General features: G+C 31.5%; 4 protein-coding genes across 4 annotated transcripts in view; 3 read left to right on the top strand and 1 right to left on the bottom strand.

Annotated features, from left to right (window-relative positions):
* The window catches only part of LOC119835008 (sterol O-acyltransferase 2), a 14,256-nt gene extending 11,475 nt beyond the window's left edge, over nucleotides 1-2,781 (top strand). Inside the window, exons 9-10 of the mRNA XM_038359587.1 lie at nucleotides 1,972-2,149; nucleotides 2,589-2,781. Of these exons, the coding sequence (XP_038215515.1) occupies nucleotides 1,972-2,149; nucleotides 2,589-2,746 (336 nt within the window). The 3' untranslated portion in view covers nucleotides 2,747-2,781. The remainder of the gene's footprint in view (nucleotides 1-1,971; nucleotides 2,150-2,588) is intronic.
* A 58-nt stretch (nucleotides 2,782-2,839) lies between these two features.
* On the bottom strand, nucleotides 2,840-5,955 carry LOC119835007 (syntenin-1-like). The gene is made up of 4 exons (XM_038359586.1): nucleotides 5,402-5,955; nucleotides 4,990-5,321; nucleotides 4,531-4,794; nucleotides 2,840-3,652 (listed from the first exon to the last, which is right to left on the bottom strand). Exons 1-4 carry the CDS (start codon nucleotides 5,627-5,629, stop codon nucleotides 3,604-3,606), a joined length of 873 nt encoding a protein of 290 aa, XP_038215514.1. The 5' UTR covers nucleotides 5,630-5,955; the 3' UTR covers nucleotides 2,840-3,603.
* Nucleotides 5,956-6,232: 277 nt separating this feature from the next.
* Nucleotides 6,233-12,199, top strand: LOC119835209. Its single transcript, XM_038359910.1, has 6 exons — nucleotides 6,233-6,395; nucleotides 6,637-6,839; nucleotides 7,521-7,631; nucleotides 8,123-8,281; nucleotides 8,447-11,811; nucleotides 12,068-12,199. Exons 1-6 carry the CDS (start codon nucleotides 6,346-6,348, stop codon nucleotides 12,077-12,079), a joined length of 3,900 nt encoding a protein of 1,299 aa, XP_038215838.1. The 5' UTR covers nucleotides 6,233-6,345; the 3' UTR covers nucleotides 12,080-12,199.
* A 1,843-nt stretch (nucleotides 12,200-14,042) lies between these two features.
* LOC119834767 (speract receptor) overlaps nucleotides 14,043-21,991 on the top strand; it is a 32,649-nt gene continuing 24,700 nt past the window's right edge. Inside the window, exons 1-3 of the mRNA XM_038359256.1 lie at nucleotides 14,043-14,238; nucleotides 19,197-19,332; nucleotides 20,366-20,481. Coding sequence (XP_038215184.1) covers nucleotides 14,209-14,238; nucleotides 19,197-19,332; nucleotides 20,366-20,481 — 282 coding nt within the window. The 5' untranslated portion in view covers nucleotides 14,043-14,208. The remainder of the gene's footprint in view (nucleotides 14,239-19,196; nucleotides 19,333-20,365; nucleotides 20,482-21,991) is intronic.

The following is a 21,991-nucleotide window of genomic DNA, read 5'->3' as shown; positions in this document are numbered from 1 at the left end:
AAAAAAAATAAAAAAAATAAATGGATAACGAGAAGCAATCCGAAATTCCCTTAAAGTTTGTTACAAAAAGTATGATTGTATGAAAACTACGAATATCAGGCTTGTTATTAACTTTTATCTACAAGTGCAAAACTCGCATCTCCTACTTGAGACTAACGAAATGTTAAAATGAAAAATCGCTAACCAAAAATACTACCTCGTAAAGGCTATGCCTATTGTAACTTGCGTATACCATGTTACAGTTACAATATTTACAATGAATACTGATTGGACTAAATAATTATAGTTAGGCAAACGGATAATCGAATGTGTGAAGTTATATTTTAGTAGGTAGGTAGGTATTTGGTAATAAAATCACCAAATGAATTAAAATATTCCTTTAAAATGTTTGGTAATAAAGAAATAACATTATACATAACATGTTATTTCTTTATTTCCAAATATTTAGTTACCCTAGTTACCAAATTGCGATAAAAGACCGTCACTAAGGTAAAAAATATAATAGTAATGATTATCCTCTATATCCATCCATTGCTGCTATATCACGAATTCGTTTAAAATGAAGTAAACTCACAGGACCACACTCTATTTGGTGCTAGAACAATTTTAGAGCCGTTTCCAGAGCCTGAAATGCTACCTCTTGAGAAGTCTTGCATAATTTTCTACATTCTTCCGTTACATTTAATCATCTAACATTATTTGAAAACCTTGTTAATTAATTTCACAAATCAGCCAACCTTTCATATCGTCAACATCTCATTTACCGCATTTTTACACGTTTATCATTTGTTCATATAATTCGTAAACTTAGAATCAGCCACATTGGATATATAATAATGCTCTCTCCTATAGTAGTCCAGCCTAAGAATGAGTTGGACAATGGAGTAAAAGTAGAACATCTGCTTGCATCAATTGGTAAAATTGCATATTGATATTTTTTTTTTCGGAGATCCGTGTGTTGTAATCCAATCAATGAATTTTCGGAATTCATCCAAGCGCCTTCTTGATTTATGAAATATACGGGGATTTTAGATAAGCTGATCAGGAGTACATGTAGAAATTTTGAAAGAATAGAAAAAATTTGATCACGAGGCAGGATTCGAACCTGCGTATCTTGCCTAACCGTAGCAACGCCTAGCCTCTCGGCCACCCGTGATCCTGCCACAGTAATCGAATTTCTTCTATTCTTTGGGTTTCATGTGCCTAAGGGGCACCCCACGCCATCTATTGAGATGATTAAGAACCATCACAACCAATACGAAACATTATTTCAATGATTACAATATTGTATCGATGGAACGCGGCCTTTGTTAAATTTAATTTTTAGTTTTATAGCATTGAAATGCTTTATAAATGAGAAATTTTGAAAGAATAGAAAAAATTTTTTTGGCCGGGTGGCCGAGAGGCTAGGCGTTGCTACGGTTAGGCAAGATACGCAGGTTCGAATCCTGCCTCGTGATCAAATTTTTTCTATTCTTTCAAAATTTCTCATTTATAAAGCATTTCAATGCTATAAAACTAAAAATTAAAAAAAAAGGAGTACATGTAATTTATGAGTTCCGGTAACGATAGTGCTAACTAATATTGTTATTAATCGAATTGATACTTTTCTAATAGCACTAACCAAAAATAACAAAAATTTACCATCACAATAGTATAAACACGAGGCAGATAGCGCGGGGTGCAGGCGACTAAAACCAGGCAGTATTGCAAGGATTAGTCGGAATCGACACATAGGAAATGAGAATAATGTTACTTGATCGGGGTTTGTAATCCGGTTATGCAAATCCGTATTAATGTCAGCCGGTTAATCGAGTTTCTTCTATACAAAATCAATAATAATAATATGTAATATGTAATAATATGTAATAACAATTATATCATATATAGAAAAGATTCTGCAACTAACATAAGAAATATATTAAAGCCATATGAGATAAATTATATAACACCTATTGATTTTCTATACAGGTATCTTCCGTGGCGCATGAAATCGTACTAGCGCTGTCGTTTGGTTTCTTTTATCCTGTTCTCTTTATACAATTTGGTGTGATGGGGTTGCTGTTGTTACCGCTCACCTCAACATCCGGTCGGCGCTTCCCTAACATGTTCAATTTCCTTATGTGGCTGTCATTTTTAATAGGAACAGGTGAGTTAAATAAGTTAAAAATGTATATAGTTATATAAATAATCAATGTTTCAACTTTCAAATATAATAACTTTAAATGATACCTTATCTTGGGCCAAGTCTGTTGATCTATACTGTTTATTTTTTGTCCACTTTTGTTGAAACCTCACATCTTGATTTTTCTAGACCTTAAACAAGCTTTAAGCGAATCTAACAAAAAAACCAACTGTCACAAAACTCAGAAATTCTATTCCTAAACGATTTCATTTGTCAATATTTTTGCGAGTTTTTACTAGTCGAAATTTGAAAGCATCTATTATTTCTTATAAACAACCGAAAAATAAACTATTACTCCCTCTACTTAGCCATTTTTACTTTTATAAGCAAGCAAATTTGCACGGCTCAGTGAGTTAAATCAATTATATTGAGAATGTCAATTAAATATACATATTAATTTCAGGAATACTCTGGAGTCTCTACGCAATGGAATACTTTGCCCGAAAGAATTGTCCTCCTGCAGAAAGCGACAGCTTCTTTATTCCCAAGTCTTGGTCATGCCCTGAAATTGTGCTCAAACCTAATTGGACCTTTGAAAATCCTTTTGATATAAGCTATTGATTTCACAATCATTAATACCTACAATTTGTAGGTACTAATATAAATAGATTGAATTTATTAGCTAGCATAAAATACAAGATAAAACAAAATAACTAATTTCCATAAAATTTATTCTAAAATACTACACATAGAAAAGGTGATACTAAACTAAATAATTTCTAAATATAAAGTATAAAACAATTTTGGATACATGATATTTAAATCTAAGGTAATATTTGGCCTTTAACATTAAGATTTTTTTTGTGCTTAAAATAGTGTATACATAGTAGAAGCTAAAGAAGTCTGTAGAAATCTCAAATATTATTCAACATTTAATATAAACAATATATTATATTTTAGGAATGCATGTCACTATTATAATAATTATCATTCAATGTCATTAAAATCAAAACTTTCTTTTTAAAAGCTGTAAATGCAATAGTGTTAATTTAAATTGTATCTTCTTATTTTGTTCATTATTTATTTGTGAAGCACATTAAGAAAATAAAATATTTATATGTAATTTTTTCAATTATTATTGATTTTATGTTACATTCCAACAACATAAAATCAGTGCTATTACAACTCCAACATTGTTATGATAATATGACAAACAACAAGCAGATAAGGAGTCAAATATATGTTATTGTTGATAAATAATCTCATGAATAATCAAACATTTTCACTTGCAATAATGAAACTCACAGCCCTTACTGACTAATTAAATTCTAAAGAAATATAATCTATAACATACTGTATGGACGAAAATTCACTAAAGAATAAAATGTATGTAAATATAAAAAGAGTACAAAATGTGCAACTATAACAAATTCGTGATATTCAAAAGATAAAGGGGGGTTCAAAATATGAAATAGTCTTTAAACGGCGGGTGTGCGGTCCAATTCTTTGAAGAGAGAACTTGACATCCTGAAATAAAAGTAAATAGTGAAATATATATATAACTAGAGTCCACCCCGGTTTCACCCATAGTACATATATAGCCTATAGGCTTTATAGAAATAAATATAGCTTTCCTTAATAAATGGGCTATCTAACACTGAAAGAATTTTTCAAATCGGACCAGTAGTTCCTGAAATTAGTGCATTCAAACAAACAAACAAACTTTATAATATTTTTACAGATACTATCCATTTTATGGCAAAATTTTGAAACACATTTGAATTAAGGTATAGCACTGGATCAAGACATGACAAAAAGAGGAAGGAGAGAAACTATTTCCTATATAAAATTGTTTATTTATTAAAAGTACTTCTGTAACAAGTGCTAGTTTTGTAAATTTAGATAGAGATAGATAGATAGATAGGATTTTCAACAACATAAGCTTGTATTTGTTCATCAAGTCTTTGGAACCATTAATTATTGTCTATACCATTAATAATTAGTGTCTACATGCTATGATATTCAATATAAATAGATGCGCCCCGCGGTTGCATTCACATAGTGTGTATCCCAAAAGAATATCAGAATAAAAAGTGTTATTCCAGTTGTCCAGCTATCTATGTACCAAATTTCATTGCAATCGGTTCAGCAGTTTTTGCGTGAAAGAGTAACAAACATTAGATACATCCATCCTCACAAACTTTCCAATTTATAATATTTGTAGGATTATCATCCAAAACTTAAAAGTTTTTTATACATAAATTACAATATTTTACCAGTTTAATATGATTGCACAACATTAATTCAAATTGGTTATTATCCTGCCAAGTGAAATCATCAAGGCAAATGGAATTAAATTTTGCCAATTCTGTTATATTCTATGACTCATAACATAGGACACTTACTTGCTTATCATGTGTTTGTAGATGTACTGGGGAATAACAGTTACATTCACAACAGAAGGGCTGTTTTCAATAACCTTGGATATCTCTTTATCTTTCATGCCTACGACATTGATAGTATTTATTTCAAGTATTTGGTGGTCAGTGAGGAGACCATTTCGAGCTGCTGATGAATCTTTGACAAGCCCAACTATATTTCCATCTTTAAATTGGAAGCCAACATGACCAAGCGAATCTTTATGAAGTGTAATGGTCCTCTCGAATGGTCTGAAAAACAAAAGAATTATATTTATTTACTTATTTAAGATTTAATTAATAACTAAGATAATAACTGACTCTAAAGCAATAGATATCATATTTTCTTGACCTTTCAGCCTAGCATTTAATAATGATTATTGCAAAATAAATGTAATTGCAGTGATTTATTCTTAGAATATAATATTATAATATGACAAAACATACCTATCCCGCACTGCCATAGTAATTCCATTGGGACCAGATTTTTTCAGAATTGCATGACATTGTTCCATTGTCATACCAGCAAGAGACACATTATTAATTTCAAGGATCTGGTCACCAAATCTTAAGCCTGCCAATGCAGCTGGACTCCCAGCAGCAACATAGCAAACAAATACTCCATTATTAACAGAGTGAAGTCGTAATCCACATTTCCCATCCCTATCTTTACACAATATCACCTGACGAATGGCTCCAGACACAATAGCTTTTGATAGACTTGCTGATTGGGATGACAATGGCGCTACAATATTACAAGCTCCAGTACCAGGTTGGGCCTACAACAATTATTTTTATTAAACATATTATATGATTCAAGAAAAATTGTGCAATCCTAAACTTGTTTAGAAAGACTTACGATTTGGACTTGATACTCAGGCATATTCAAAGCAATAACATCTTGAGATAATTCCAGCCCCATATAATCACCGAGAGCCGGATAAACTTGTCTGGGGGCACTTGGACCCGTGTCGTTGGGATGTTGGTAAGATACAGGCTGAAAAGGTGGAGGCGTTTGTTGCTGAGCCATTTGAGCTCGTATCATATTGTCCACCTTCATATCTTCAAGTGAAGGGTAGAGAGACATGGTCTTTAAATATAGCCCAAAAAAACTATATAAAACAAGTACTTGTCACAAAATGTCTGGACAATCAAAATATATGCTATATGTATAAATACAATGTAAGGATAACTTTAGAGGAACAAGTTACACTTTTACAAAGACAGTACAGAATAAAAAGGAGAATCCAGTTAAGATTCTAATTACTGATTAGAAAATAGTTCCCATAAGTAGGATTAGCAAGCACAGTAGATTACAATTTTCATTCGCACACAACGTGAACTGTGGTCAAAAGAAAATATGTCAAGACTCAAGGGATATGAGATTTATAGTACTTAATAAACTTATCGCACGAACAAAAAATGAATCATAACAAAAACCACAGAAAAAGAATAAACCACAGACACTACTGTGCCATAGACAATAAAAGAAAGAATAATGAAAAAAATGTAAGGGGAAATAATCTTACTAGAATGAGTCCCGATTACAAAGATTACATGTCTAAGGTTATAATTTTAAGAACTATGGAGATAGCAATCATCTGCAACGGCGAAGTGAATGCGCTCTTCTATGTTTTTACCATAGACATAGGTTTTGACACTGATATTTGTTATGTCAAAACTCATGTGAATCAAATATCAATCTGTCAATAATAAAATAATAACATCGTTATTTGTCTCGTTGCGTGTAATTGAGTATTTTTTTATTATTCACTTATTGGCAATTCACCATGAAAATTTAAAATGTTCAATTCAAAAGAGACATCTAACTCTAGCAAAAGTCGCACCCCAAGGTAAATTTTTTTTTTCATTTTTTTATTTTTTTATTTTAAACTTGCTCAATTGTTATAATAAATATGGTAAGATTTTAAATCACTGTTTTTGTAGTATATAGAAACATAAGTAAATTCACCACAAACCTGACTTTTAAAATGATAAAATGTCATAAAATGTAACTAAAAATAAAATATATAAAAATGTTCATAGTTTATCCATTTATCCATTCCAATCACAATATAAACATTTATATTTTAGCCGCTGTAGAGAATGGGAACGTCAAAGGCGACTTAAATTTAATGATGCTATTTCCAAACTAGGAGACTTAGTAAAAAGTATTAATCAAGAAAATGGAAGTGATGCAGGTGACAAACCTGGTAATACACAGTATCCTAAAATTGAAATAATCCAAAAGGCCATACTTTGCTTAACAAATTTTACACAGGAGAAGTCTAAACTAAGTAAGTTATGTGTTATATTTAATATTAAGCATTTTAAAAACATAGGTACTGAAATTAGAACTGCCCTGATACAATTATGATGAAACCTTTTATGCAATGCTACAAGAGAAGGGTTTGATGATTTAATGAAAGGATATATATTATGATTTATTAAATCAAGCTGAGTTTTGTAATACAATATATTCAACATTGTTCTTCTTTCTCATATATTATTTTTTCATATAGTATTCAATAATATTTCTAAAATCTCACAGTCTTATTCCAAAAAATAGCCTATTAAAGCTTCTAATAATACTGTAGTTAAAATTTTAGTTCTACGCTTATGTGACTTTAAACATTCATAAACTTTATAAATTAAAAATTGTATAATATTTTTAAGTAATGAAGTTTATGTTGTATTTTATAACTTGTATTATATATAATAACTTAAAAATTCTATTTAATTTTAAAATGCAGTCATCAACAGGTCACTATACAATGTATAAATTATACTATTTTGATTATGTTTTAGCACTAACTTAACACTAACCTTTAGGTTTTATGGATGTAACTTAATATTCTGCTTTTATTTTATTGTGGTTAACTGTATTATTTCTCCTTAATGTTGTTGAAATAAATATTGATATTTCGTAAGTGGTTGTATTGTCTGGTATGGCTTAGAAATTTTTTTTCACTTTCCAGAAGCAGAAGTTTTAGCTTTAGAAGTTAAATTGCAAGGGATTGAAAAAGAAAAACATAATAAGAAAGATGTTTGTGTACAAGTCACTATTGGTGCAATTAAAAATAAGCAGAGTGAGTTTTTGTTTTTTCTAATATTAATCCTCCTACTTTCAGAGCATGCTTCAGCATGAATTGGGCAAATTCTCCCAGAGGAAGTATGACACTTCCACAGAAAATCACCGACAAATAGTAGCTTCTAACTGTGTTTTATTTGATGATTGAAGTCCAATACCCATATCTGTTTCCTCACCCTTGCTAGTGCAAGCCTATATTCTCGCTGTCAATCCTTTCCCATCCAATTTCTTTCAATCTTTACCCATTAAAAGCGGATAACTCATTTGCAGCTGCTCTTTGCCGATTTTCATGGGTAGTGATGTTTGCTTGTTGTTGAAAATCAGTTGCTATTACAGAAACACAAAAAAAAAATCTACATACATACCTGTGAAAACTGGATACTTATAGGTTATTTCAAAGATACGCTATTGTTGTTTGCGCTCATTGATAATGTTTTAAATATAATTTTAAGACGGAATATGTAATAACATATAACTTCCTATTTTCAGATAGTAAATACCTCAAATTATTAATGTTGAAGAAATCAAAAATCAATAATGGAAGTCCTAAAGAAAAAACAAAAAATGAAGTAAAAATATCTCCAAAACCCAGGAAACCTTTATCGCAATTACCTAAGCTTTTGCCACTTACAAACAATATTAAAAAAGGTAATTGTATACATAAATTTATTCTTGTAATGATCTACATAATATAATACAAGTATAAAAAAATGCATTAAGATATTATCCCTACATTACAGATATGAGTTAATATGAATATATAAGATACCTTAAACTTACTCAATAATTAAATAATTTTATTTTTAATTCCAGACAATACATTTGTTATGGTACCAGCTACTCCATACATTTTTCCTCAAAGACCTATATTATTTCCTACAGCTCCACCAACCATAGTTTTATTAGACACAAATTTACAACCATTGCAAAAACAACCTCTCGTAAATAGAAACACAAATGATATGACTAAAACTACAATGGTCAATGTGCTACCTATAACAGCCTATTCTCATCCTGCCTCTGCAACAAAAACCAAAAGAAATAATACAAAGCCGAAAAATGTTACTAAGGTTACTAAGAAAGGTATTAAGAAGGATAAGATTGACAAAAGTAGTGAAACAGTAATTTCTGAGACTGATATAAAAAGTGGTGAAGCCCAAGTTACTGAAAGTTCTGATACAGATCGCCAAGAAAGTTCGAAAATTGATCCACCGAAAATAATTCCTGAAGAACCACCAGACCCACTAAGACTTGAAGAAAATAAGACAAATGACAACAATGATCCTGAGATAAGTGAACCAACATCAAAGGAATTGAGCATAACCAACAAAAATGATGTTGACATCTCATCAGAACAAAATTCGAAAAGTACTAATGATCAATCAGACATAACTCAAAAAGAAAAGACCTTACCTCAATGTAATGTAGAAACTACAAATAAAGTTCCTGAAGTTAAGTCAACTACAAGTGGATCTACTCTAATACATTCTAAGACTTCAGATCAAAAAGAAATTGAAAGTAAATGCAAAGATAACAAATTACCAACAATTTTAGATACATCTATGTGCGAAAATGTTGTCGATGGAGGAAATGTAAGATTGGAGTTAGCTGAAGAGTTTCTTGCCGCTTCACCAACAGCCGCATTTCTTATGTCCTTCCCCTTGGTTAGTGGCAATAGAGCTGATAGCCCAACCGAAGAAACACCTCAAAACACTACCGTTAAAGAAAATACATGCAGAACCGATTTACAACCTCAAAACTATTTTGATAAATCAAGTACGAATAATAAATCAAAATCCACTAGTAAATCTCAAAATTTAACTAATGATGTAAATAAAACAATTAATTCTGATAAAGTTCAAAACGATAAAATATTTATTAAGCCTGTTAATACTAAATCTCCTACAATAACATCATCGTCTAATGTTACAAATGAAAATCCGTTCTTAAATTTACCAACAATAATTTCCACTACTTGTACACTGACTGATGCGGCGTTCGGTTTAGATTTCGATTGCAATATAAGTAAAACAACAAGCCAACCCACAAATTACGTTAGTAGTAACAATCTATTTTACAAAAGTGACCCATTTGGAGCAGTTAAAAATACAGTTTACAGTACAAGCAGTCTTTCATCTGGACATGAGTTTAACGGCCTCGGTCTTTATCCTTGCGCTGTAGAGAATTATACATCCAAAAATAAAACCGATTTCCCAAATATTGAAGATAATTTGATGAAAATAAACACATCCAGACTAACATATGATATTGATTTAGGTTGGTCGCATAAAAGTCTGGACTTTGTGAATTGTACTACAAATTCAAACACTCTTCACAAAGACAATATTTTCACTTCAACCGCTCCGACATATACAAGTGCTTATAATCCATTTAATCCGGAATTTCATGTATCTCTTTCTAATCCAGTTAAAAAAGACATGTTACCTACAAAAACAACATTTTCTGAAGCTATAACTAGCTTCTATTCCCAACCAGGCAACTTATGGTCTGATGATGTAACCTCTATTTATACAAATAGTACTTCCAACAAAAATTTACCTACAAAACAAAATCACTATTCTACAGCAGATATTAACCAAACGAATACTTTAAAAACAAGTGTTCCAAAGCATTATAAACATATGCCAGGGCCAGTTGACAATAATATAAAACCCAATACTACAGTAGCAGAAAATCAACATAATAATATTCCTGATAAATATACCAAAAAATCTCCCAGTAAAATGCACATTAACTGGATGACGTCCGAAACGAGGTCGTCACAAAACAATTGTGACCCAATGCATGGAGAAGTTAAAGAAAATTACAAACCATCGTATGGACAATCAAGCATTACTACTAAAAAAAATATTCAAAGCGATAACAATTATTTTCCAATTAATATGCATCACTTTCCATCTCAAGCAAATCATGAAGAATTGCAAATGTGGCCATCTGCTAAACCAGCGGGAACTGCTGAAATAAGTATCGAACCACCTCCCATCCATTTGCCAACATTGGTGGGTGATTTAGCTTTGGGGCCACATGATAAAAAAAGAAATGATATTTTAAACCGAGCTTCACACCAAACAGCAGATCAGACTTGTACAAATTTCCTGTCTGTTACACAACTAATGAATAGATCATCTGATAATATGTCTGCTCGATCGCATGGAGCTGCCATAGAGACCAAAAGTAATGTGAAACATATTTTAAATCAAACAGTTACCGACAATAGTCGTAAATCAATGAACCATCGTACCGAGATTAATCCGCAACAGTGTTATGGTTTTAATGATGCTAAAGTATCAAATCAGTTCGAGCCGCTAAACCAGTTTTCTCACACTAAGTCAAAGAATAATAAATCTGAAAAAAATTCAAAAATGCAAAAAAATAATTATTCGGCTGAAGCACTGATACGTGGAGGTACTTGTAATCAAAAAGCCGGCGATCATACAAACACGAAATTTATGGTGCCGCCACAGAAATTTTGTGATTTCAATATTGCACAAGACAGCAGTGTCGCTCAAGTATCACATTATCCACCTATACTCGATTATTCGGAAAACAGTTACGCAGGACAGCAATATTCAAGTACAACTTTGTACAATACCACAGCTAATACAATACCCAATTCTTTCTACTCGAATTTTATGCAAAGTGGAAGCAATTTAATGGCAACAAGTTACACTGGTGGGCCATTCACAGGGGACTTTATAGATTACAATAATCAATCTATTGAATGCAATTACTCAAACGCAAAGTATGATGATACAAAAGCTAGAAACAACCCTAGTTATCAACATGATAAAACAACGAGAAGAGATGCTGCAAAGCATAAACTCGAGTGTACAAAAAAAGAAACGAGTAAGAAGTACCCCACAAAAAGGGCCAAGTTAAACGCCGAGTCTGATGATTGGGTAGAAAATAATCATTTACTATGGCAAAATAAAACAGCACATAAGAGACACGGGAATATGATATCAGAGGAGTTACAATTTCCCAATTTTGTAAGCAATCAAATGCCAACACAGTATCAGCCAGATTTCTTTAACAGCCATCTAATGCCCGCAAACGTACAAAATGTAGGCCATGCCTCGGATAGATCTGTTTCAACGTTCCCTGTTGCATCGCGCGGGAATTTCAACCTTAGTGCATTATTTCCAGAAATTACAATGGTAAGTAAATAGATCAGTGAATATAACGTAGGTAATATTCATTTCCTAGTAGTAGGTAGTGTAAACATAAATAAATCGGCAGCATTTTTCTAGCTCACTAGGAGTTTTTTACTATTCATTGTGATATAACATTGAAATTGTTTAGTTCTTGTTATCAGCAATCCAATTACTGAATGAAAACATTTATATAAAGATACATTACTAAAAGTTAAGGACTATGACGTCATGAGAAAATAAACTATCGTTTTTGTTACAGAAAGTCCAATAATAAGATTTGATGTGGTTTTAAGTATACGCAAGAAACTGTTAATCTGTGATTCTCTTTATTTATTTATATATTGATAAAATAGGTATATGTAAATATCTTAAATAAATTGAATATGAAGTTTTTGTTGTTATTATTAATCGTTAACTGATTAAACTGTTTCTACGTCTACGAAATAATAATCTAAGTTAACTTATAACATTGTGTTGATAATTTATATATGTCTCAGGTAAATAAAATAGACCGTTATTTAAATGTAAAAAAAAATATATATATATATATATTGGGATATAGTATTTTTCAAATGACATTTTAGTACAAGATGCCAATACTTGATTTTGTAGTTATCCGTTTTTTTTATGAATGTTGAGGGACTTCGTTGTTGAAGATGTAAAGGTCATTGACGTTCCTGTAATTCGAAATTGGATCGCATAGTACATCATTTCATAAAATATGTATATCTTGGAAACGGATATTAATCATATTAGATTTGTTGTATTTGTAATTTTTTATATGGATAATAACTGATAAAAATAAAATAAAACTTAACCTGTACGGAGCCGGGTCAAGCAACTAGTTGTTAATAGAAGTCTTATACATATATTTACTTTTAAGTATTTATCAAACACATCATAAGTCCAGAATTTTATAGGCATGTCAAGATTATCATGCTTACCTTGACCACTTGCTTCTGACTCAATTATTAAAACAATTCATATACATTATTCACTTGTAAAAATATTATTGTTGAAGATTCTTATTAAATTTAAATAATAAAGTTGTATATTTTATGTAATTACTTTTTAGTCAATAACGGCATTTTTAAATTAAAATCAATATTTTGTTTGTCGATATGCAAATAACGAAATAAAATACACTAGTTACTAGTACTAAGTCCAAATAAGCAACTCATTTAAATAACTCAAAATTGTTTTGTTTAAATAAAAAACAAATGTCTCGCTATTCACTACACTTAGATTTATCTTTACAACATTCGATACATGTATATCTGCGAATTTGATAAGATCATTTGAACTTGAGTAATTTCCGACGACCAATGATCACCACACAATATCTCTCTTTTACACCAAGAGATTCTGGAGGACCTAAGTCTTACATATGATGATGTGTGATGAATCACAACAAAATAAAATGCATTTAAGTTTTTTATTGTAATAGCGGGTAATGGAACACGGTGGGTCGAAAAGCGATAACCACCGCTCATGGGCCACAAAAATTCACAGAGGTAGGGACGTACAAGGAGGATAAGGAAAGAATTGCCGAGGAAAATAAAGGAATGGAATGGAAAGTGTGAGGTAAAGGTACGAAACATAATAGCATGCTACTATTTCACTCTCGGGTTTGGTATCTACCTCTGTGCGAGCTGGCCCAATTTTTGTCGAAGCGTGCTCGACTCTCACGGTCAGTGTATTTATGGTTATGTGGTATTGTGTGAAAATATTTTTTTCCATTCCACAGTAGTAATACCTAACACTTTATTGCATTATGTAGATATGTAAAAAAAACACACGCACGCAAATGAAACTGTGCTAAACTTTTACAATAAAATTTATGTGCTTAGGCGTCAGTCATCAAGTAGGAGGAATTCCGGAAAAGATGAAAAGTTTATAGCTGACGTTTCCTTAATTCTGGAAGGTTTTCAATTCGTAACGTATGCTTTTTTATAACCATTAATAAAGAAAAAAATAAACAGACAGTTTATTATTTTCTTTATTTTTGTATCATCATTGTTGGATTAACATATCTCGCAATTGACCAGAAAATTAGCGAAGGTCCCAATGGGAATAGAACTCTTTGCATCCTGGTTCAAATAGGAAATGGATTTTGTGATAGCTTTTCTATGGTAAACCAAAATCCAATCGAGTCTGCGTCTCTCGACGAGCTATCGCCAGCTGTCTGTCGCAAGTATGAAATGTCGGCCTCACTTCCAGTCTGCAAACGTCAACGCTTCGTAGATGTTGTGCGTGCGGGTAGTGGTGCGAACGCGGGAAAACTTTGCATAATGACGAAACAACATAACTTACGGTTTTGATTTGATGATATTTCGAAATGTATTTTAATGTGATAAATAAATAAATCGATCGAAGTGCGTGCTTAATGAATTTATTACAATGATAATTTCAAATTTCGCTGCAGTAATGGTGTGTATATTTTACGTTTTAATATGAGTACTCTACAAAAGCAATAATACAATTATATAGAGCTTTACTGATGAGTGTAACTTTTCTTTTGATTCATAGTATTGTTACGTTAAATCGTTTTCAAAGCAAATTTATTAACAGAGATAACAATTTTGTTATTTATGTAAATTATATATGTAAATTATGTAAAGTAATTTTTAATTAGTTTACTTATCTGTGCCTATTTTACTTATTTGTGCCTTATATGAGAAACAATATCGCGCTAAGAGTTAATCGAAATAAAATACCTATATGATTCGTTTAACCTACCTAACACACTATTGCATTCAATATTATTTTATATTTGGTCATTTTTAAAAGATATCTAAAGCTTTTATACAGATAAAAAAATCCGAACTATACCGAACCCTATAACGGAATCCATCTTGCTAAAGAGACTTTGTCTGTCTGTCTGCCCATATGTTCGTGTGTCTATCTCTTATTCTCGATTATATCACTTGACTAATTTGAATAAAATTTGGTATAGAAACAGAAGAGAGAACCCCGTAACCGTATATATTGTCTATTGACTCTGCGGGCCGAAAGCTGGTATTTTATATTGTCCTCACAATTGATCATCCTGGTAATATATGCACGTATTAGTTGTTTTCCCTAGAATAGATAAAATCCCTATATACATACGAAGTTTTCATATGATGTAGTTATAATTTCCTTTTTATTTTCATTTAGGAATAAAGGCTAACTCTTGAATTGAAATGACGTTGAGTTATATTCTATTTTTTAATGATTTAATATCATTATTAGAAGATTTATTTCTTACACCGATCTATGTGTGAGAAATAAGTCTTCGTTTTTTTTAGAACTGACGTCCCAAAAACGAAGAAGGTTCTTACTTCGACTATTATTTTTTTCCTTTATTACTCGATAACTCTGTGGGTTTATAATCGAGAATAATTATTTTGTCTAAAAAAATATATTATAATGTATTTTTTTGCATGTGGTGTTTACCTACAAAAAATTGTACACTTAGCACTAAGATTGATGTGATGTACACTTGTTTATCTGTGTAACAATATGAACTACTACAATATAAATACTAATGATAATACGTAATTTTGAATTGATTTCCCAAGGAATTTTTTAGTATAACTTATATCAATATATTTGTTTATTATGTAAATATTAATAACTGTCTCACATAGAATCACATCAATATCTATAAATCTTGACGCTGTTCGAATATTTCTTTACATTGATATATTTAGCTTCAAAATAAAATTGGTGTAATTGATAAACATTAGCCAATTTCAAATTATTTTCGATCACACATACCTACATAGGTGAAAGAATAAGAAGTAGCTTTAATGGGATAGTTGGAAAATATGTATAAATAGTAATGAAATCCGCCTCTATTGTTCTCTCAGAGGAAACTGTCATATTTTTAATTATTGAAAATTATATACGGAAAAAAACTGAGAGTTTCATCAATAAAACGTTGCTTTAATATGTAGAGGGACGCATACATTCAGTTCTGTCACCCATTCCTCGTTATTTTTAATACTTATAATATATACTTCGCTTTCTTTTTAAATTTATTGGAAGAGGAAACAGTATTACTGAAGTATTTAAGAACAAGTTGCCGTAAGTGGACACAAATGGGTAGGTACTGTTTCTAAAGGATAGAGGTTTGAAAAAATTCACGACAGATCAATAAAATCATTAATTAATATATATGTAATTTAAATATGACTCAATGTCTGAGCACCTAATTGCACATTTGTATGTATCGGGTGCAACCGCGTGACAGAAGGTTGCGCGGGCGCCTGGAACAGGCATTAGGTAGGTATTGCTTTACAATGCGGGTGTAATCCTTCTACAATATACTACATACGGGCACATCGTGTAATGAATACAAATGCCCCGTAAACGACACTACTTTCACGGGGTTACAGTCATCATGACGAACTTATTTAGGTTAATGATGAGTTTTACTACACCGCGAATAAAATTACTGATAATTTTGTTTGTAATTGAAACTTTAAACGTTTTGTCCTCATTCACTATTGAAATTTCTTATTACAATACTAAGGAGTTAGGTAAATAAGTACGCAAATCCTCATGCGTTCAATGCAGTGCATTGACGTAGTGACACGACATCCAACAACTATGTCAATGCCGCCACTGCACAGCATACTATCTATCGTAATAACTCTTATCGACCTCTTCGATTATTGGAAAATAACATCATATTATAACCCTTAAAATTTTATAATGATAAATATAGTTATAACCTTCATAAAAGTAGCCTTAAAGGTTCACTTGATTTTAAGTCAATCGTTGATTACGACACTCATTATCTCACAAGCAATTAGGGCTAAATAAAATATACATCTTATTAGTAGGTACCTTTGAGTTCCCACTGCTCGATTCTGAGGTTTTTTTTTATGAAATATATTTTAAATGAACATTGAGGGAGTATACAATGGATTATTTATGGGTTGCTCTTAAAATTGGCCGCCAATAATATTTTTTCGTACTTAGAATGAAAGAAATAAGATTATTATATTAAGCTTAAGCCCCATGGTTTCACCCGCAAAAGTCTGTATTCCGTGGGAATATCGGGATAAAAAGTTACCTGTTATTCCAGTTGTCCAGGTATTTACATACCAAATTTCATTACAATCGCAATTACAAACTTTCGCATTTATAATATTTGTAGGTAATTCAATTGAATGGCATCGTAGCCGTGCAGTCATCGTGATTAATCTGAGTATTTTTATAATTCACCACGAATAAGAATTATAGCTAAATTTTAAAAATTAAAGGATGAAAGAGGAAACAAGCTAATACATAAATAAAAGTGGTAGGGAAATACTATCCTAATACTTTGAACTGCGCACAAGCTGTTTCCCGTGCTTAATATGAATGAAGAATCGAAATAAGATCAAATATTATCATGCATTTTATTTTCTTTCTTTTTAATTTATTTACGATCCATTCTCATTAAATTAAATTATAAAATTTTGCGTTCATAAATCGTTTCGATCAAATAGATTAGAATGTGTTTTAAGGGCTGGATAATTAAAATGAACTTAAATAGCACGCCTTGATAGATATGGATAAATATTCCATATATTATTTTTAGAATGAAATATCATTTTAGCATCGGTTAACTGAACCTTAGCACACGTGTTCCTGTAATATTCTGGGTTTATGACCCTAGTAGACCCCAGTTTTACCCTCGACCGATAATAACAAACGTCTTTAATAGAATGATCCTAAAATGTAGGTATTGATCTGATTCCCCATGGAATAACAGCATACTTCATTCAAGTAGCATTGTAAATAACATTTGATTAATTTACCTACTTGGCAAATCGAATATACCAGCTACTTGCGTAATGGAAATGACTGTTCTTGCAATGAAGTGCATTTTACTAACATATTTATCAGACTCATCTCAAACACGTCTTACTTAACCCGGTTATAGTTATATAAATATCCCCCACGTTTGCTATTTTTAAGAATATCATACCCAAAATATATTTTCTGCGTCTACAGTAGGACAAAACTATGTCAATGGGCAATTAACATAGTAAGGTGGAAAGAAAGCGACGCTTGTTAATTTTTTTACGTATCAATTCACGTTTATTTTTAATTAACACTTACAAAGATTGAGTTAAATCATTAAAGTAATCAAGGAAGAAATGTCGATTGCTTATTAAAAGAAAAAAATGTAGCAACTTTAATTAATTGTCACCCAAACACTGAAATGTTTTCTTTTAAATACTTAACACGTATTGAAGAGGGCTGTAATCAACCTGCTATATGTATAATATACACGAGATGCCTACTTTCACAATACAAGCCAAATTGAATGTAAGTTATATACTTTGTCTTGTGAACCTGTCTGTCTGCAAACAAGTTTCGGTGCCCGCCATACATTTTATGTCATTGCGTAAAGTTGAACGAATTATTACGTATTTGAAAACTTAGGTACTTAAATCATCTCAAATTGTTAGCATTATTTAAGAAACATGAAGTAGATATTCAATGTGTAAATATTCACATACCAAATATACACTAAATATACACATACATAGATGGTATAAATTACCTACAAACTACTATTAGATTTGTAATATATTATCAGTGCTACGATTATTAAGAAATGAAATTTTTACAAAGTAATTGACACGTTATTTTAACCACAACCGTGCATGTTGTTTGTTTTAAATAATTCAATTTCCTGTTTAAAATAAAATACATTCAGGATACTGGTACAACCACGCGCATAATGTAGCGATTATCGTGTACGAATGCTATAAATTGCTTCCATCAACAAAGCTTTATCATGATCTCAGAAGAGTGTGTCTAAAAACAGTTGCTCTCTACACTTTAAAACATTTTACGATCAGGCAATATCGGAAAAATGTTGGTCGCACGTGCGCGCGGAAGCGTTGACTTCTACTAACACTTTAAAATTACAATTTTCAGTCAACAAGGGAGCTGGTCGCAATAAAAACTTGCAGTTCTCGTATTATCTAACCTATCGTATTATCTAACCAAGAAATTGAAGTGCCTGAAAAGCGAAGTAGAAATATTAAATAAAATTATAGAATTAAATAAGTTGCTATACCATTAAATCTCATCAATCAATCATTAATCCTCGTAAAACAACTACTTTCCTAAAACATTATATATGTTAAATATTGTGAGATTGAACTGATCTCTGTTAGATACGTCTTTGTGATCAGATCAACAACAGCAATATTGGTAGGGATACAGATTATAGTCTGGTTAGCATATAGTCTTATTACCCCAGGGTACAACAAGCCGGTGAGCGGACGAATACCAACAAGCATCCGTGAAGCCACGGATGCTAACTATTTCAGTGAAAGTTGAACATAACTACGCCCTTACTATACAAAAATGTTTACATCCGATCTCGATTCCAGATACGTTGCTGTTTATGCGTCGTAACATTAACAGTGAAAAGTTCGTATGGAGAGAAGTTCACGCTTGGGTATCTCACAGGGTCACAGAGACAGCCCGGTGATATGAACTATCCTAGACCCGGAAGAGTGATATCAGGTAAACATTTTCTAATAATTTCCTGTATAATAATGTTCTGCACTGATCGACTTTGGGACTCAGTTTATCAAAACGAAGGCAGCCAATTGCCAGATACATATTTAAGTAGCTAAGTAGCTAGATTCAACTCATGTATTCCAGTAATTACAAATAGGTACACGCTATTTCAACTCTTATTCCGATATGACCGATGACCTGAGGCAACTGAGAGACGGTATTTATGCGCAAAACTGACTGACAGGTTTATATACCTATATTCTATGAAGCACCAGGTTATGCCGTAAGCCGCGGTGTGGATATTGCCTAAAACCTTGGAGAAAGCCTACATCAGCCGAGACACATATTGTTAATGCTGATGATTAAAATTAATGTCTACGATGCTAGTCAAAAGCAAGAAAATTCCAGACAAAGAAGATGCACATTTACGTAACGTATCTAAATGGATACATCAGTTTAATGTTTTTAATAAGTGTGTCTATTACATTTAAACATAGTTGTTAGGTACTTGTTAGATATATAATGCTTATTTGCAGAAATAACTTGCAACACATTTTAATTAATTTTCTAATATGTAATCATTTTGTATGTTTTATAATTATATTGAGACATACCTAGTTTATACAAACAAGTTTCATATTTCAAGATATTGTTTTATATCACAAATCAGCACAATCAAAAACGTAACACAGCAAACTCCAATATTATTATATGTATCGAATTTATGAATAAATCTTATTCAAAGTTTAGCAAAACTGAAGAATCAATTTAAACTTTCACCGGCCGCACCATCTGTGTAACATTGTCCTAAATTTTATTCTGATACTTGTTTCATCCTGGGTATTTATCGCAAAGCGTAAAAGTAATATAGAACGATTGTGTTACAATTAGCATAAGAATTAATAATATCTACACTGTAAAACATTTTTTTTCGTTACGCTTCATATTATGATCATCTCCATATTTAATACCTAGACTGTAGCGTATCAGGAATCATTGGTATGGTAGTAGTAATAATTCTAATTGTTTCTAACAGGTGCTATATCAATGGCCGTTGAAGAGGTTAATGAAAAGCTTCTCAAGCCCATGGGTCACTCCTTGGATTTTGTAGTTGCTGAAACATACGGACAGGAAGAAGTTTCAATTCGACAAGTAAGTTTCAATTTCTGTCAACTTTTCCTGGTTTTTCTCTTTTTTTCTTACGTTCACATTATTTAAAAGATCCATATTCACATTAAACAATTCATTTACCATACTATATCCAACATAAAGTTGGAATTCATTTCTTTTCTAAACCATTATTAAACGGATGCGCCCAATAACCCAGTTCACTATTATTAAAATTTCAGTTTTCGAGAGTTAAACTGCTCTCGAATACTGACATTTTATGGGGTTCGTAAAGTTTACAATAGCTATAATTTGATTCGATAGCGGAATTACTATTTTTGTGCGTCAGTACGTAATGATAAAGTACATGTAGTATATGTATACCTATCCTTTTGGAGTTTCTTTGGGAACGACTTAAAATTATCGTTTATTATTAGATATTTGAATCATAATATAACAAGCTCATTTATTATTTCGTTAAATGTTAATGATGATGGAGTAAAGCCGTCGATTTATAAATTTATAAAATCTTATCAAAACACTTAGCTGAATCTATTTTCACGTCTGACTATTCAAAATTGAGCCCACAGGAAGAACATTGAACTTTACAAAGTAGCCAACACACTTTCTGTTGGTAATCTCAACGTGATGAATGATACATAACCATAGTGTTTATGTTATGCAACTGTTTCGCAATATGATAAATATGAATCACGAATGTCCCAAAACATAACGAAATAAATACATCTTGATTTACTTTCCTCTTTCGAAATTCAAAGTTCAAAGGTACTCAAGGTATTTTATACCCGGTAAAACATTAAATAAATGTGATATAAATATTTAGTAAGGTCTCACATTTTATCGCCCACATGTTTATAATTATTGATTACGTTCTGTGTCTTACAAAATATTTATACACTGTTTATAAAACCTCGAACACTCGCTCATACGAGCGTAAGATTTACATCTTTGAACAGGTGTGTGTATTGCATAAGTATACACTGAGGAGACGTGAAAGAGCTCATTCACATCACGAAGCACTCAACTGTGCACTCCAGAAATAATATTCAACTGTATGTTATTCCCAAGAATCGCAATGACCTAGTAATGGGCGCTATCGGAAGGCAGAACGCGTTCAAGTCATTGAAAACTCTTATAACTTTAATTCACTTCAGTTTGATTTACTGTTATTATTTCTCTGCGAGCTGGAAATAATTTATTTCCAACTCGCAGTTCAATTAATATTATTGTTATTGCTAACTGATGAAGCGCAACAAATGATCCTATTTAAAATATATGTTTTGTGCATTTTACCTAATCTTTGTATGACGATTTACAAGCGCGTCTTGAAGAACTCTATTTGAATAAATAAATGTCTGAGTATAAACCCAGATAACATAATGCTATACTAGATATTATATTGAAAAGTACAACACTAGTTATACTCTACGAAGTATATACCTGACGTCCCTAAGGGGTAGTAGACTACAGGCCCATATAGAAAAAATTACGGGTCATTTGAACCACCAGGTGACCTATCTAGAACGATATAAGA

This window comes from Zerene cesonia, chromosome 20 (genome assembly GCF_012273895.1).
Source record: "Zerene cesonia ecotype Mississippi chromosome 20, Zerene_cesonia_1.1, whole genome shotgun sequence".
Classification (NCBI taxonomy): Eukaryota; Metazoa; Arthropoda; class Insecta; order Lepidoptera; family Pieridae; genus Zerene; species Zerene cesonia.
This window is presented reverse-complemented; position numbering and strand designations above follow the sequence as displayed.

Bases quoted from the DNA above. Each gene is read 5' to 3' on its own strand.
- LOC119835209 (XM_038359910.1), top strand. From the start codon at position 6,346: ATGTTCAATTCAAAAGAGACATCTAACTCTAGCAAAAGTCGCACCCCA. The intron at 6,396-6,636 runs GTAAATTTTTTT...TTTATATTTTAG, and splicing joins AGCAAAAGTCGCACCCCAAG to CCGCTGTAGAGAATGGGAAC. The intron at 8,282-8,446 runs GTAATTGTATAC...TTTTAATTCCAG, and splicing joins TACAAACAATATTAAAAAAG to ACAATACATTTGTTATGGTA.
- LOC119835007 (XM_038359586.1), bottom strand. From the start codon at position 5,629: ATGTCTCTCTACCCTTCACTTGAAGATATGAAGGTGGACAATATGATA. The intron at 4,795-4,989 runs GTATGTTTTGTC...TTTGTTTTTCAG, and splicing joins ACTATGGCAGTGCGGGATAG to ACCATTCGAGAGGACCATTA. The intron at 3,653-4,530 runs GTAAGTGTCCTA...CTTTTATTTCAG, and splicing joins TACAAACACATGATAAGCAA to GATGTCAAGTTCTCTCTTCA.